This window comes from Psammomys obesus, unplaced genomic scaffold (genome assembly GCF_907164565.1).
Source record: "Psammomys obesus unplaced genomic scaffold, mPsaObe1.curated_primary_1811, whole genome shotgun sequence".
Lineage (NCBI taxonomy): Eukaryota > Metazoa > Chordata > Mammalia > Rodentia > Muridae > Psammomys > Psammomys obesus.
In genome coordinates this window covers 338,770-356,778 of record NW_026589732.1, presented here as the reverse complement: position 1 = coordinate 356,778, position 18,009 = coordinate 338,770, and the positions used below count along the sequence as shown (strand labels likewise).

The window sequence follows — 18,009 nt, the reverse complement described above, 5'->3', positions numbered from 1 at the left end:
CTAGACTGAAGTGGAAGGTCATCATGTCATGATTAGAATGGTATTTTGTTTAAAAGTCTGGGTTTGCTATCTTTTCAGGGAGGGAGGGTTGAGACAAGGTTTCTGTCTGTAGCCCTGGCTGTCCTGGCTGTCTCTATAAACCAGGATCACCTCAAAACTCCGCCTGCCTGTGCCTCCTAAGTGCTGAGATTAAAGGTGTGTGCCACTGCCCAGCTGGTTGCTGTTTTAACTGTGGTATTTTTAGTTTAGAGACATGAATACAGAAATTAGCTTTGCTACAGCTGAAATTACGTTCATAATTTGTAATAAAATATTTTCTTGACCTAGCCACTTACATTTTACCATTTATATTCTTTTAGGTTGACAAAGCCTATGACTACCTCATTCAGAATACATCATTTGCTAACAGATTAGGTTTTACAGTTACAGTTGGAAATAACCGTGGCATCTACCTCCGAGATCCTGTTCAGGTGGCTGCTCCTTCAGATCATGGTGTTGGTATTGAGCCTGTATTTCCAGAGAACACAGGTCAGTACAGGGCTGGCAATAGGTAGAAGCATTTATATTTGTGGCTTAAATGAATGGTAAATAAAAGAAGAATGCTGCTTGTCTAACGCTGTAAAGTAGTGGTTCTCAACCTTCCTAGTGCTGCAGAACTTTAATACAGTTCTTGTTGTAGTAACCCTCAACCATAACATTATTTTTGTTGCTACGTTATAACTCTATAATTTTTATACTGTTATGAAATGTAATATAAATATCTATGTTTTCTGGTGGTCTTAGGAGACTGCTGTGAAAGATTTGTTTGACTTATCCCTCAATGGTCATGACCCACAGGTTGAGAACCACTGCTCTAAGGGGAGGCTACAAATTAACAAGCGATTATTTTAAAACTTAATAGATTTAATGGAAAATATTAATTAGGAATCCCAGTACCATGGAAGTGCAGTCAGCATCTAAGTATAGAGGAAAACGGTGTGCCCAAGCCTTCAGTGGCCCATAGTTTTATTAAAACTATAAAAAAAAATTACAGATTCCTTTTCTGTGCATCTCATTCCTTGGATAGAAGACAGAGCTTTAGGTGAGTGTTAGAAGTAGAAGCAGTTGGTGGGGGCAGGAGAATAGGGACACAGTTGCTCAATTAAGTATAAATAAAACTGTCCTTGTATATGTTATTCATTGTTTGCAGTGATACAAAATATCCACTAAACTTCTGTTTTTAACACCTGAGCAGTCTCTCTAGCCCGAAACTTCTGTTTTTATCAGCATTGGATGAAAATGTGTATGAATCTCACACAAGGATACTAAAATAAAAGGAAGATTGTGTTTTTATTTAGGTTGTAATTTGGGTGTCATGTCTAATGCATGATACAGTTGACCAGACTCAATTGCTAAATTTTCTTGACAGAGCATAGAACTTTTAAAATGGTTCCCAGGAAAAGGGGGAAATGCTGACTTTAATTTTTTATTTATTTATCTTTAATGCCAGAAAACTCAGAAAAAATATCCCTTCAGCTTCATTTAGCTTTAACTTCAAATTCATCTTGGGTTCAGTGTCCCAGCCATTTGGAACTTATGAATCAGTGTCGGCACATAAACATACGTGTGGATCCCAGGGGCTTAAGAGAAGGGTTACATTATACAGAGGTATTGTCATAACTATTATTTTTTCTTTGCTCTTTGAAACGCTTTAAGAGTTACCTCTTAAGTGAACAATCCCCAGTGTGTTTTCTCATTAAAAAACAACTGTATACTTTTTTTACTTGATGGATTTCCTTGCTTTTCAGTGTCCATTTAAGCAGTTAGTTATATAGTGTTGCAGCCTTCTATGAAGAAGGCTAGGGGAAGATACATATAGCAAAGCCTTGTTGATCAGACCTTTCCACTTTGTTAATTATGCAGTGCAGCTAAATTTGTGCTGTGGTTAGCTTTACTATTTAGACAAAACATTTGTTAAACATGGTAGTTGTAAATAAACACAAAATAGTGTTATATCATAACTAAGTTTTCCCTCCAAAAGTATTTATAATACTAAGTATTAGTTTGTAGTTTCAGAAAGTAATTAACATGCTTTTGTTTTGGTTTTTACTAGATAAGCCTTATTGTTCATTCATCTCAGTCATGGTTTGCTATGTGATTATTTGGATTGTGGGTTACTGTGTGAACTAATGTCAGTAATCTGGTATTAGTTTACTTGTAGGACCTTTAAACTTTAGATTATTCTGTGATTACAGTACACCCTTTACTTCCCGTTTTGCAACCTTTTGCGTGGAGGTTGAAATTTGCCATTTTTTCTTCAAGGTATGTGGCTATGATATAGCATCCCCCAATGCAGGTCCTCTATTCAGAGTGCCAATCACTGCAGTTATAGCAGCAAAGTAAGTAAGATATTTAGCTCACTATCATGTATAAATTGACTTTTGGAGGATTTTTAGCTCAGTAGCACGTTACCAGAAAGATTTAAGACAGAAGCGGGTAAACAGGTTCTGCTTCTAGCTAGCAGTCTAGTTGGTGTGTAGTTATTGTTAATTATAAGTAGTTGAGGGCATCTAGCATCTGTCTACCTTCCACTGAAATGTCTTTGCCCAAATTACCAGTGACTCTATATTGCCCCACTGAGAGGTTGTCTCCACTTTCATTTTACCCCGTTTCTCTCTTACTCGGTAGTGAGTCTTCATCCTCTTCCATTCCATCCTACTTTACCTTCCTGTGTCTGTGATTATGCTCTTCTGATTTTTCTAGTTAATTTCTGTTTGCAGACTTATTTTTTCTATGTCAACCGTCCTGGAGTCAGTGACTACAACTTTGATAATATTTTGTCCTGTTTCAAAATACCAGAAGCACTCCTTAAGGATAAGGTTTACGTTCTTTAAAAAAGCCCACAATTACAACTTGGAATCCCAGACAGCTTCCTGTGTCTGATTATACTAAATTACACATTTTTAGCTGGCTCCCTGTCCTGACACTCCTGGTTTCCTCAGTTACGTATACACTTGTACTTTTGCTTTCTTTGCCTCTTTTGCCTGTCTGTTAAATAACCAAACTTATTTCTGGGCATCCTAGGTGAAGGGAATTCCTTCTTTCTATACAGCAACACTGTTTACAAGACCCTGACAGCCCTCAGCTAATGTCTTTCAATTTCTTAAATTTAATTTATATCCTTTCATTGTCAGTCCTCTGAGGATACAAGCTTTATCTTACACATTCTAAATTAATGCATTTGGGGGGGGTATTTGAATTAAATATCAATTACGAAATAGGCTTCAGCCAGTGAGGTCTATAGCATAAAATTGAGGAGATTAAATTTAAATCATGTCAGGCACAGGGAAATTGCATCACAGTTAAATTCTCCATTATATATTTTGTGTAAGTTCAGTGGAAATTTAGTCAAGACTTTCAACAATCTACAGGCTCACTTTTAAGATCTAAGCCTTCTTCTATTTTTTGCCAACATTCCCTTTCTGGAGCTTGTTGCATTAAATGTTTTTTCTTTTGCTCCTCATTAGTTTTTATAGCGCAAAGGGTTATATTTTACTCATTGGTATATTTCTAGCTACAAATAGTAGTGTCTCATACGTAGTAGGTACCCATTTCTTGATTGTAAAATTAAAGACTGTAACTGCAGCATGTACTTTATTTCCATAACATATAGTTAACACATTTCCTTATAGAATCGCCATGTGGTTTCTGGGAATTGAACACAGGACCTCTGTAAGAGCAGCCAGTGCTCTTAAGCTTTGAGCTATCTTTCCAGCCCTCTTTTTTTTTTTTTTTTTTTTTTAATTAATACTTTTTATTTTGTTTTTATGTGCATTGTTTTTTTGCCTGCATCTATGTTACAGACAGTTGAGAGCTACCTTGTGGGTGCTGGGACTTGAACCTGGGTTCTCTGGAAGAACAGTCAGGTGCTCCTAACCACTGAGTCATTTCTCCAGCCCCATATAGTTACACATTTGATGTTTACATTTCTTTGATTTCTTATGAAAGTAGTTTGTCTTTGGAGTATTTTAAAACTCCAAGAATCATGTTTCACTTACACATCTGTAAGACTGTTACTGACACAAAATATAATTCGAGTTTAATATTTAGAAATTCCAGCCTGGTATTAGTGGTGGTGGCGTATGCTTTTAATCCCAGCACTCGGGAGACAGAGGCAGGTGGATGTCTTGTGAGTTCCAGGCTAGCCAGATCTACAAAGAGTCCCAGAATACCCAGGGCTACACGGAGAAACCCTATCTCAAAAACAAAAACAAAATTAGGAATCAGTAGTTGAGAGTCTGGTAATTGGAGAGTCTTGTGAGACAGCATAAACTTTTTACTATTTCTGTTACAAGGTATAAAAATAGTTGAGTAGAGTCATTTGTGAGCCGCTGTCAGGTTATATCTGCTGCTGTGGTACAGGAGGAGGGAGGATTGTGCTTACTGTTTATCACTGCAAGGCCCCAGGATTATTTCTAGCAAATTGTTCTCTGTTGGATGGCATCTAGAGAGTCTGTGAGTTTATTGTTTACATAGCTTTATTTTTAAAGTATCATGTTTAATTTTTTCTTTTTTTAAAAATTTTCAGAGTAAATGAGTCATCACATTATGATCTAGCCTTTACAGATGTACATTTTAAACCTGGTCAGATTCGAAGACATTTTGTTGAGGTTCCTGAGGGGGCAACCTGGGCTGGTAAGTAAAATTTGTATGTGATTTTTTTAAATCTCTATTAGAGAATTTGCACACTGGTAATGATCCACTATTGCTGTATTGATTTCCTTCTGAGGAGTCTCAGGAGATACTCCTGACTACTGTCTTTGTATATCCTAAGTCTGTTCTAGGCCCTTGGAGAAGGGTTGCTTCTAGAGGGCTTTTCTCCTATAGAACATCTTTATCTGAGTTCTGACTGACTTTTGAGAAAGAGGTAGCATGAAGTTCTGGGAATGCCCAGCTTTGGAGAATAGGTCTAGGCTCACGTGTAGACCCTTTCATATGCTAGTGCTACTTGGAATGGCTTGTTTTATACTTAGATGAATTTCTGTCTTAACTGATACTGCTCCCTCTTAGTCTGTATGATTTGACAAGTATGAAAGTGTTTCGTCTATGTTAAGGTTATAACTCGTCACAACTTGGTATACTCAGTGACAGAAGCTCTTTGCATCTATAATTGTGAGTTGTTTTGTGGACTATTTTGAGGTCAAGTTGTGTCATTGCCTAGTACTACAGTATTTATATAGGGCCTCTTGAGCTTGTGTAGCTCAAGGCTCTAATAAATTCAGTAGTAGTAGTACTAAAGAATACAAATCTTATACAGAGAAATTATTTGTTTCTGCCTGGCCTTTGTAGTTTCCTCAGAATCTGTTTCCTTTAATTAAAAAAATTTTTGGTTAGTGATAAGAGTGAAAAAATGTAATTATCTTATGATATATTTAGTTGTTGAAAACATGTAGGGTTTGGGGTAGTGGTTATTGTTACAAAACATTGCTGAATGCTATAAAGTGAACATCTTCCCACATAATTTCACAGTGTTCTGATGGCTTCTAGTTCAGATCAAAGTTTTGTCAAAACACAATATATGTACTCATAGCAATTGGTTAATTTCCCCTCTGTGTTTCTTGTTTTGTGAGAATCAAAATGAACTGAACCTTGCTTTAGTGCCCTTAAATTAGAGCAAGTGTTCCTTAAATTTTGGCTAATGATTTTGGTTTACCTCTAGCGTTACAATAAAGTTAAGCCGGTGTGTTTCTGATGATAATACTTTGGGGAAAAAAATAGGAATATATACAAGAGTAAAAGACTAGACATGATAAATTTCTGAAATTATAATTATTTTACTGGGAATTAATTTTCTTTCTGATTAAAATAGAAAGGAGAGATTTTTTTTTAAGCCCTAGTTATGATAATTGTGTATAGATCAAGAAACAGCTTTGTTCTTTCCTAGTGTCTGCAGTAAGGATTGCTGTTCACTTAATGGCTTATTTCTTACAGAATATCATCTACACACATACGTTTTTTTTTGTTTCATCGAAGCTTGCAGCTTTCCTTGGAAAATAACCTTTTAGGGATTGGAGGGAAGCATGGTTAAAAATACTTGCTCCTCTTCTAGAAAGACCTGAGTGTGATTGCCAACACCCACACAGAGGCTCCAACCATTTCTAAGTCCAGCTCCGGAGTATCCAGTGAACTTTTTGGCAGCTACCAGTGATACATATGTTATACAGACATACATGAAGATAATACCCACATATGTAAAATATAAATAAATCTAAAAAATAATAAAGAAAATGTTATTCTACTTTTTATTATTCTGTAAACAGGTAAACATTTTTAAAAACTATTTTTTGAGCATTTTAATTCTTGCCAGTTTAAAATTTAATTTCTTTATTTTAGAAGTTACCGTGTGTTCATGTTCTTCTGAGGTATCAGCAAAGTTTGTCCTTCATGCAGTACAGCTTGTGAAGCAGAGGGCGTATCGAAGTCATGAATTTTATAAGTTTTGTTCCCTTCCAGAAAAAGGAACACTGATTGAAGCCTTTCCTGTCCTGGTAAGTTTGCCTCACAGGAAAATCCAGAACACTCACAAGATGTTATAGGTTGTGTCTAGAGCATGTTAGAGCTTTAAATTCTGTTCATGCCTGTCAGATCAGGTAGGATGATCCATAATTTAATGAAGGATACTGAAAACTAGGGCTGGAGAGATGGCTTGGGCCTGAAGAGTGGTCGCTGCTCTTGTAGAGGCCTCTGCTTCACCTCACTGTGCCTGCTTGGCAGCTTACAGCCATCTGTAGCACCAGTTCCAAGGGCTCTCTCATGCCCTCTCTGGGACAAGCACCACAGTCCAGCAAAGCTCTCATAGCATAAAATAAAAATAAATCAGTCTTTAAAAACAGTGAAAACCAAGCCAGTGCTTAACTGTAATCCTAGCATTTGGGAATCAGAAGTAGTAGGAGGCTCTCCAAGACCAGCCTGATTTATATAGTGAGAATCTATGCCAGGAAATAAAATTTAAGTTTTGTTTCAGAAGTGAATTTTCCTCCTCTATTCTCCCTTTATTAAAGTGCTGTAATGGAACTCATCTAAGCCAAGTCCTTTGTAAATGAACTGTACCTCAACCAATATTCATATCTCTCTAACTTAGATACTTCAGTCTAAGAAAAGTTCTGATCTTGTGCCACTTTATAATTTGGAGCTTCATTTACATTGTTAGCACATTATTTTATTAACATTATTAACAGATTTTCTTAATGTGAGACTTTTCTACAGGACACTTGTTATGTTACTAAAGTCTTACTATTGAGAATCTATAGTTTGTTTACATTCTCCATTTTTACCTGTTAGGAAGGGCTAATCCTTCCTGTGTGAGAGGTGAATGTGCTTTTGTGCTTGCTATGCTTGCTCTTTTGGGTTTCCATTTCTTTCTGTATTGTCTTTGTATCTCTTATCTTACTTTTATACAGGGCAAGGTTAGCATTATTCATCCCTAAATGTACTGTTTCTTAAGAGAAGGTTGTAACCATGATTTTATTGGTACTTCAGTTGCCAAAATTTGTTGAAATGAAAATTCATTCATGCCTATTGAGTATGCTTTATAATTTTTATAATATTTCTTCTCATTATGAATCTTAGTTATCTTTAAATTAGTCCTAGGGTTCTTTTATGTGTGTATATATAAATAAGTAAAATAGATAATAAGATAAATATTTTTTTTAATACAAATAAAATTTTTTTTGGAACAGATAATATTTTGTAATATGAGGAAGAATTAGAAAACATTCATTCTTTTTTTGTTTTTGTTTTTTGTTTTCCGGGGCTGGGTTTCTCTGTGTATCCCTAGCTGTCCTGGACTCACTTTGTAGACCAGGCTGGCTTCAAACTCACAGAGATCCTCCAGCCTCTGCCTCTTGAGTGCTGAGATTATAAATGTGTGCCACCATGCCCTGCTAACAGATTCATTCTTTATCTTTCTTATTTTTATTTTAAGGGTGGGAAAGCAATTGAATTTTGTATTGCTCGTTGGTGGGCAAGTCTCAGTGATGTCAATATTGATTATACCATATCATTCCATGGAATAGTGTGTACTGCACCACAGTTAAACATTGTAAGTACTCGAACATTCTAATTATTTTGCTGTCATTTTTGTTATGAAAAATAAGTGCTTTGGTAGATATAAGCCTTAATTAGAAACCAATCTATAAATCTGATTATATTCATTCATGGGTATTTAAAACTTATTTTAGATACAAAATATTATCTGTTAAAGTTTGAGAAATTAATTTTTAAATATTTTTTTGTAGCATGCATCTGAAGGAATCAATCGTTTTGATGTTCAGTCCTCCTTAAAGTATGAAGATCTGGCTCCTTGCATAACTTTGAAGAGCTGGGTCCAAACACTACGGTATCTCTCATTGTTTTAAACAAAAGTTGAATGTTAATGGGAATAATTTTTTGTTTGTTTTTTTCTTCTTTTTTAATTTTTTTTTTTTTAAATCCGTGTGATGCTAGAAATAAAAAAAAAAAATCCAGTTTAATTTTACTGCTTAGGAATCCTCTCAGGTTTCCAAAAGTAGCTCAGTATTACTTACTACCCTGGCTGATCCCAGCATCACTAATGTTACTCTGTTGACCATTTCACTTCTTGACATAGACAAATTAACAGTTGAGGCTGAGGCAGGAGAAGAACAAGTTCAAGGCTAACCTGGATAATTCAAGGAATTAAGAAAAAGGATTGAGGAGCTGTGCCAGAGACCAGATCCAGCTCAAGGGTTCAGGTCCTGAGACTGGAAAGGGTATCGGCGGAAAGTGAAGCAAGTGGGTCTGAATAGCTCAAGACGTCTTTATTTAAACAATCACAATCCTATCCTGAGCAGTGACACCATTGGTTATTTTATTTAAAGAAATCACAGCCTGAACACTGCCTAAGCCCCCTCATTATGAAAAGCCCCCGATAATTTCCCTTCCTCTTTCCCACCTCCCCCTGGGTTAATCACCCCCCAACCATATTTTGTACTACAAAGCACAATTTCAGCAAGCCAAAAATAAATGTCGAGCCAGGCATGTCTTGTAGACATGAGCACATACCTACCTGGCAGCAAATGTGGTTACACAGTTATGCAAGGTGAGAGACAGGTTAATCATTTGTGATCATATATCTATTCATCAAATAGACTCCCTCTGTCACAGTATATTTTAAATTGTAGACTTAGAAGTAAGTATATATCAGGAAAGGTTGCTTGGTACCATGGGCCTTTCTGATACCGTCTTTCTTCTAATAACTGTTGTGAGTCTCTATCAGCCAGACACGGAGCTTCCCCATTTTTCTAAATCTCTGTTGATCAGACATAGCTTCTTCAGAACATTTATGCAAACGGGACCCATTGTGTTCTACCTATACCTTAAACTTACTCAGTGTGACTGCAGCTGTTTCTCTAGGAATGTTATTATGGTTCATAAAATACCCTAGGATAAATGATCACATCTGGAGGATCGATAGCGACAGAGGAGAGGAAAGAGGTTTTATCCCTTGAAAGAGTACTGAAAAAACCAGATTCATCCCCAGGGCTTTTAGCCTTCATGGTCCTGGCCCTGCCCGTGGCTAACAAAGTGAAACTATATTGCTACGAGTATAAACAGCATAGTGAAAGCAAGGAGAGCTTGTAGCACATGCAATCTAGATAATAAGCATAGAAGCCACCAAAATTCACCATAGGTCCTTGCCAAGTAGGAAGGTCACAGTAGAGTCCCATCAGTGACGTACTCATATATAATTCCCTGTAGATGGTACCTGGCCACTAACGGAACTGCTTGACAGGAGTGTTAACTTGCTGTGCATAAGACCATAAATTTAATTTCAGGTATTACAACAAAGAAAATTGACAGTGTCCAATTTTTATTTTGTGAATGCATTGTCCATTGTTTGTAAAAATTCAGTACCAGAAAATGTCATTGACTGCTAGAAGAAATTTGCCTCCTGAGTGTATGCCATAAACTCCCCGTGAAAGCAGGATCTTCCAGGCTCAGGGCTGTGCTGCTATTACCTTGGTAGTGTCATTTCTTTAGGACAAGGATTAGTTCTATCCCCAGCGTATGAGGGTGCTCCTGCGAAGCCCATGCAGCAGCAGCAGCAGGTGGGGTGAGTTCACATCTCAGAAACGTGCTTTAACTCTTGTAAGTAATCATCACCCAAGTGTTGGGATTTGCCTGTGCTAAGAGCTTTTTTGTAACATTTTTAAATGTTTTGATCATGAACAGAATATCTTTGTAATATTGCAGTGATTTAGTCAGTATGGAGTACATACTAACAAAATATTGAACACAATGGTGTTTCCTCTTTAAATAACCGGAGCTGGAACCCCTTGGAGAAATGCCATGTTGGTAGATTTAAGTCTTCCTCAACACAGAGTGGGGTTCCATATTTAGACACAGCCCACAATACCATGGATTCCTCCTGTGCTTGCAGTATTCTTAAGAAACTCAAAACAGTGTGTGATGAAGGACAGTTGAGAGTGGATAGTGGAAGTGGATCACAGGAAAACATTTTCCTGTCATAGAAACATTCTTGCCGCTATCAGCCCCTATTTCAGATCCATGTTCACCAGCGGCCTTACCAAAAGGACTCAAAGAATTTCGAGTCATTGGTGTTGAAGGTGAATCAATGGATTTAATATTGAATTATGCCTATACCTATGGAGTTATTCTGACAGAGGCTAGTGTGCAAGCCTTGTTCACTGCACCGTCTTCCAAATTCCTTGTATTTAAGATCGCTATGCCAAGTATGTGATTAGACATTTGGACCCACAAAATCCTGTTGAGGTCTTTGTCTTTGCCGATCATTATGGTCCATTAGGAACCATATTGGAGATGGATAAAGAATATATCAATAAAAAAGTTTCTGTGTATCACCAAAGAGCAAGAGTTTCTCCAGCTGACAAAAGACCAACTCATAAGCATACTAGATGGTGACGATTTAAATGTAGACCGGAAGAGCATGTTTATGAAAGCATTATAAGGTGGTTTGAATATGAACAGAGTGAAAGAGAAGTATACCTTCCACAGATTTTTGCCAAATGTATATATTTTTCTCTGATGGAAGATACATTCATTGAGAAAATTCTACCTGGATTTGCACAGGCTGTAGTCAAAAGCTGTGGGGAAAAGAGACCATCCAACACCAGTGGCTAAGCACGGAGACATGGGATTTCTGCTTTTGAAGTGATCCTGTGTTTTGATGCTGCACACAAAACACTCAGGAAAGAAGCAAACAGTGCCTTGTCTAGATATAGTCACAGGAAGTGTTTATTCTATGCAAACCACCAAATGACCAAAGAGAAGTTGGGATTTGTGTATCACCAGATAACAGCATTTGCATTGCAGGAGGGTATGGGCTAAGCAGCAGTGAGGTGTCCATCGATCATAAGGCAGAAACTTATCTTTGGATGTATGACCATTCCACCAACAGATGGATACCCAAGCCATCCTTTCTTTGAGCCAGCATAGGCTGCAAACTTGTATATTGCTGTGGTAAAATGTATGCAGTTGGAGGGCGTATTTATGAAGGTGATGGAAGAAATTCACTGAGGTCCATGGAGTGCTATGACAGGAGCTAGAACTGCTGAATGACTGTCCATGCCAATTTCACTGGAGTGTCATAATGCTGTGGAGCACAAAGAAAAGATCTATGTTTTACAGGGGAAATTTTGCTCCTTCTATGAGCCTCAAAAAGACTACTGGGGATGTATAACCCCCCCATGACTGTGCCTAGAATCCAGGGTTTAGCAGCTGTGTACAATCTACTACATATTGGACCCTGTGGAAATCATTAGCATGTGTTTACTGTGGAAGCCTATGATATTGAGCTAATGGACTTGTGAAAAGGACTTTCCATATGATCATTCTATAAATCCATACCTTAAGCTGGTACTTTTCCAGAATAAACTCCATTTATTTGTCTGAGCTAATCTAGTGACTGTTGAAGAACCATCAGGAAGCATTTTCTTTACCAGTCTAATGACATTGCTGACCAGTGAGTGAAAGTGTATGAGACCCAACATCTGTGGGATCTTGGCTGCCATTCTGAGTGTGCCATGGCTAAACCATGTCCTCAGTGTCTTCAGAAAATTCTCTGATAAGTGGGAGGCCTCAGCACATCACTGGCACCTCATACTAAGGACGCTTGTTTAGGAAATGCTGTCAACATTGAAGGAAGCTGAGCGAGTTCTGTGCACAGAAATGAGTATTCGTAACAATTGTGGTTTGGGGAGGGACTTGCTTTTACCTTCTTAACATTTTCACTTCAGTAAGGAAAGGTAATCAAATGCAATTATCAGTATTTTTCCACTGCTGGCATAAAAGTGTCATTCTAGAATTTTGTGATAAATAGTTGCTAAAAAACTAGGAGAATCAAGGCAGCAATGCACTCTTAAAAAGCAGAGTATTCCTGGGTGGAGACATCCAAACTGGTTAACGTGACTTTTTTATTTTGAATATGGGTAAACAATATGAGGCAGTATCATTTGTTTAGCTGTGATCTCTCTAACAGAGAAGCACTGACTTAGATCGTTATTTAATAACTATTTACATATATCTTTTTGTGCACTGTTTTCAAGTGTTAGAGATTTAAACATGCTCCATCTGTAGGCTGAAGGAAAACTTAGTTTCAGAGAGAACTTTTAGTCAGATTGTTTCATGTTTCTCATGTAACTTTAAGTTAGTCTAAAATGTTAAAGTGTTGGTTTTCTGTCCATAACTTTTTCAAGTGCTGACACTGTCTCACTTCTTAAAATCCCAGAAAGGGCTCAGATTTACAGATAACTTGTGCTCGTATAGGTTAATCCATGTGTAGTTAGGTTGGTTCCAGTGGTTTATGAGTCTGTTTTATCTTTCAGATTAGCATGCTGGTTCCATGGCCACGCCACTTTACTTGGTGACTTTACGAGGTCTGCTGTTTGTGTGTTAGGATATGGCCAATGGCCATTGGTCTAACTGGATTCAGTTTTACAATTCCAAGTTTAACGGGCTGTTTGGTAGCCCAACCTCCTTTTCCATCTATCTGTCTAGTCATATTGGTATTGTGAAAGCTAACGTATAATGTGAAGTTTTACACCTCCTTTTAATATTCTGTTTTCTAGAAGCAAGTGTCTTGCAGTGGCTTATATGGTTCATATTACAGTTACAATTTCTATTTTTTGCACTCAACAGTGATGAATATTTTATGTTGAATCACTTGTTCTAGCTGAAGGTGATAGAGAAGGAAGGATGAGTGAGTGAACAGAACCATGGGTTTCTGTGCTATATATGTACTAAGTTCATATTTAACTGATAAGTGTCTCAGTTAGTTAGGAATGTTAATATAATGGACAAACAACTCCTTTTTACCTAAGGCAAGCATTTAGGTTAATAACATTCTCATTACTATGCCACCTATAACAGATGAAGAAGACTGTTACGCATAAGGCCCAAGTCTGTCCTCAGTCAGAATAGCTTGATTCTCTTGAAGAAAACTGGCATGATTTGTATTGAAAAACAAACAAAATAAATTAATAAATAAAAGAAAAAGGGCTTGCACAAATTCTAAGGTGATACTGTAAAACAAATTGAAAACATTGCTACTTCATCGCATACCTTCTCTTCTAGAAAATTAATGCATTGCTCTACAGAGGCCCTAACAAGTTGAGGTAGTTTTCTGAAACTGGAGTTCAAGTGGACAGCATTTATAGAATGAGCATGTATGTGTTCTACAGAGCTGGGTTGTGGTTTTTCCTAATTTCTTTGTAAACATTGTCAACCAGTGTTTTTTATCCCATTGATTTCTCTTGTGTTTTCTTTTGCTTCATGCTATCTTAGGGTTATTTCTATGATTTTTTTTTTAACTTATGTTATAGTTTTGCAATGCTAATGAGAGGGGAAATAATTTTTACAGGAGATATCCATGTACTTTATTTTTGAAAACCTTGTTGAGTATCAAGATTTCCTGTCATTTTGATAATCTCTGTATTTAGGAAAGTGCATTACCTGAAAACAAGACATAGAACATTGAGTTTGCAATGTACGTATACCATATGATATGTAAGAGAACAACACACTGTGGCTAATTCTATACTAGATTTATTCTGTTGATGATCTGTATAACAATTAGTTCTTCTCCTATAACAGTGCATATTGAGGGTATCATCTAAGTATAGTGTGTCAAAGCCAAGGTTTAGAATTTGCTATGGGAGTAGAATATATCTTGAATTTTGTATGAAGAAGTATTTGTTTACATTATATAGCTGGGATATTTTCCAATTTTTAAAATGATTTCAGAAATGGTCCTTGGAATCTTACGATTACTGATATTAAAGGTTAAGTTTATGAATGTAAAAAAATTAAAATATTATACAGTTTACTGTAAAAGGCAATTTTAGGAGTGTTCTCTCACCTGGTATGTTTAGCTGCTTTCTTTGTATCATTAAATGAAGTCTTGACTTAATTCAGTGATGCAGTTGCTTTGTTACAGCCCAGTAAATGCAAAAACCAGACCTTTAGGATCAAGAGATGTTTTGCCAAATAATCGCCAGCTTTATGAAATGGTCCTGACATACAGCTTTCATCAGGTAAGTGTCTCCTCGTAAAATATACCTGTGCAGTAAACTCTGATTTTATGTACTATGAAATCACAGATGGAAAGACATGGGTTGTCTTGGTGACTTAGTTTTTGTTCATAATTTATTGAGGTTTTTTTTTTGTTGTTGTTGTTGATAGGACAAATAAAGGGGAAAAAATACGTAAAGGAAGGAGTTGCTGCTCTCCCATACTCTTTAGCTTTATGGGCTCAATGTTTCTGGGCCTGTAGTCAGGCAATATGCAATGGCAGCAGGAACATTATTAGCAGGGGCTTCTCAACTCTCAAAGGACAGAAAGCAGAGAGAAGGGACCAGTAAATAAAAATTGGAACATGCCCCCTGCTACCCATCTTCCTCCAACGAGTCCCTGCCTCCTAGAATTTCAGCCATCTCCCAAAGAGCACAGCATCAGCTGCTGGGTACCACCAAGTACTCAGCATGTGTGAGAGATACTGCATGTCCTGACCACAACAGCTTCCCGCTGATTGGAACACCTAGCCTGATGGCCCTCTGCGAAGTATCGGTAGTTAAAGTAATTGAGACCATTGTAAATGTTGGATTCAGGGGATTTTTTAGAGTCAGTAAGAGTTCAGTTCATGTTATACTTAGTTTTGAAGCATAGTGTGAATTTAGTTTTAATGTTACAGAATAGTAGTTTTTAGTAAATAGTTACATTCAATTTTATAAAGAAATTAGAGGCTCTCTGTTAGAGCTACATATATATATGTGTGTGTGTTGAGGTGTGTGTGTGTAGGTGTTTGTAGGTATGTAGGAAGAGCACTAGGTTTGTATACTTTAAAGTTTACAAAAGTGCATCTATTTTATGCCAAGATAGTAGCTGCCCTACACTTTGAAAAAAATGTTTATAAGAATGTATTTGGGGTACTTCATTGAAACTGTGTTATTTATATAATGGTATTATATATTATATATAAACATATCAATAATTTTTTTTCTTTTTCCATAGCCCAAGAGTGGAGAAGTGACACCTAGTTGTCCACTTCTTTGTGAATTGTTATATGAATCAGAATTTGACAGCCAATTGTGGATTATTTTTGATCAGAACAAAAGACAGATGGGCTCAGGTGATGCCTATCCACATCAGGTATAAATTGTAAAAGAATTAATAAATTCCAAAATTTTTGTTAAGGTAAAACACTTAAAAAGTTTTTTAAAATACCATAATTTTTCATTCAATTTTTTTACACCTATAGAAATGTCTTTTGCTTATTGTAGTTATTAAGGAACAGGCTTGACAACTTTTCTCCTACATTCTAGAGGAGGGTCCTTATAAACACTGGCCAGCAGAACATTTTCAGTTGAGGAAAAGGGGCAGCAGCTAGGACTTTGCACATCCTGAAGCATGCACTTGGCCACTAGATTAGACCAGTAGTTTCAGTGCAGCTGTTTGTTGTGTTTCTCCTTCCTACACAGTGCTTCCATAGCTTTAAAGACAGTGAGTGAGGTATGGGAGACTGTAAAGTGATCTAAGGTCTGAGTGGAATACTGGGGTTAGCAAATGAGTAGCCTGGTGGTTTCAGTTTATTAGTTACCTTCAGATGTGGAAGTCTACTGAATATTGAACTGCATATTAGGCACTGCTTTCCACTGTTACTAAAGGAAAAAAAAAATCTTGACATGTACCTACTTGGAAATTTTGTCTTTAGTTGAAGAAATATGAGATACTTTTCCTGAAATGCTCATGATTTTTCTTGAATAGTTTAAATTGTTTATGGAAGTTTTTGCATTTAGTCATTTAAGGAGTGATCTCAGTTTTCCTGTCAAGCAAGCATCAGTCTCATTGCTGTAGACTGGACTTGTGAGGCATTACTTGAGTTACATTTCACATTGGCGCAGAAGATACTGTCTACAAAATACAGCTTCCCTATTCATGAGCAAGGTGGAATGTAATAGCAGTACATTCCTTGATCCCACTGGCTCCCTGTTTTCCCTCTCATCATAAAGGGGTGTGACACTTCACAGTTAAAATGTGAAGTTTACCAGAAGTCAACATGTCCAAACACATAGATATTTGTTTTACATAATATAGAGAAGCTCATTTTGCCTTTTTGACTGCTACTTCATATTTCTGGTGACCCATAATTTCACTGCTTTCCTTGTTATGTATAAACATTGATTATGTGAGTGTGTAGATATGCTGTGGTGGAAAGAGTGAGGGCATTGGGGTCAGACCTCACTTGAGCACCTTCATTCTTCACTCCCTGTGTGACCCTGAGTAAGCTGCCTGATCGTGTTGATTCTGCTCATCGTCACCCTAGACATTTTGTATATAGATGTCTCATACCTTGTACTTTCTGTAAGTGGAATTGTCTCTTTTATTCTTTTACTGTCATTTTATTGAACTACACTTACTTTTTTCAAATGTTTTCTGTTTTAGTATTCTTTGAAACTGGAGAAAGGAGATTATACAATTCGGCTACAGATTCGTCATGAGCAAATCAGTGATTTGGATCGTCTTAAAGATCTTCCATTTATTGTTTCTCATAGATTGTCTAATACCTTGAGCTTAGATATTCATGAAAATCATAGCCTTGCACTTCTAGGAAAGAAGAAATCCAGCAGTTTGACATTACCACCCAAATATAACCAGCCATTCTTTGTTACTTCCTTACCAGATGATAAGTAAGTGATGATGATGATAATGATGAATGACATTGTGGTTCATATATTAATCTAGATTTATAATTTACTATCACTGTAGTCTGAAGTTATTTCTCAATTTGAATTTTGAAAATTTGGACATGGGAAATATTTCAGTATGGAATTATTTTGATGGTTTTCCTCTAAGTATTTTTGTGAAACTTTTTCTTTTGTTACTTTTTTCCCTTTTTAATTCTCTCATTAGAATACCTAAGGGGGCAGGACCTGGATGCTACCTTGCAGGCTCCTTGACATTGTCAAAGACTGAGCTTGGAAAGAAAGCTGTAAGTACTGGTGTTTTACACTGAAAGTACCTGCTTTAAATTTCCCATCCCTTTGAAGATAAATCCATGGTTCAGAAGGGGAAAAGAAGACACACAGGGAGGGAATAGAATAATTGTTGTTTTCCTTTTTCTTGAGCTATTATTGAAGGTGAATTAATATTTGGTATCCTTTTAAATGTGTCATTAAAAATATTTTATGTTCTTTCCTACAAGCCTTATGCCCCTAATCTTCTTGAGATACAGATCATATTTGGCTGAAGTAAATGTGATATGTAAAATTACAGCATGCCCTAGAATTTTGACCAATATATTGTAAAGATTGGAATAAGTCAGATTCTCTTTATTTGTTTGAAAAAACCAATCTGGAGAATTTTTACTAATGGATGTTGACTTTCACATTTGTGAAGACTTGTTGAAGTCTTTTATAATTATGCGGATAAATGTAAGGTGTTTATTGTGGTATTGCGTTTTATGTTTCCAAATGA

The 18,009-nt window shown here is 36.6% G+C and overlaps 1 protein-coding gene and 1 pseudogene across 4 annotated transcripts in view; both read left to right on the top strand.

The window, feature by feature from the left end:
• Positions 1–18,009, top strand: part of Tpp2 (tripeptidyl peptidase 2) — a 73,614-nt gene that overhangs the window by 32,765 nt on the left and 22,840 nt on the right. For all 4 annotated transcript variants that reach the window (XM_055605300.1, XM_055605299.1, XM_055605301.1 and 1 more), the window contains exons 13-23: positions 360–528; positions 1,490–1,647; positions 2,302–2,378; positions 4,568–4,674; positions 6,373–6,527; positions 7,964–8,080; positions 8,277–8,377; positions 14,474–14,570; positions 15,547–15,684; positions 16,978–17,222; positions 17,446–17,524. In XM_055605300.1, the coding sequence (XP_055461275.1) occupies positions 360–528; positions 1,490–1,647; positions 2,302–2,378; positions 4,568–4,674; positions 6,373–6,527; positions 7,964–8,080; positions 8,277–8,377; positions 14,474–14,570; positions 15,547–15,684; positions 16,978–17,222; positions 17,446–17,524 (1,443 nt within the window). The remainder of the gene's footprint in view (positions 1–359; positions 529–1,489; positions 1,648–2,301; positions 2,379–4,567; positions 4,675–6,372; positions 6,528–7,963; positions 8,081–8,276; positions 8,378–14,473; positions 14,571–15,546; positions 15,685–16,977; positions 17,223–17,445; positions 17,525–18,009) is intronic.
• LOC129675276 (kelch repeat and BTB domain-containing protein 8-like) lies at positions 9,187–14,467 on the top strand (annotated as a pseudogene).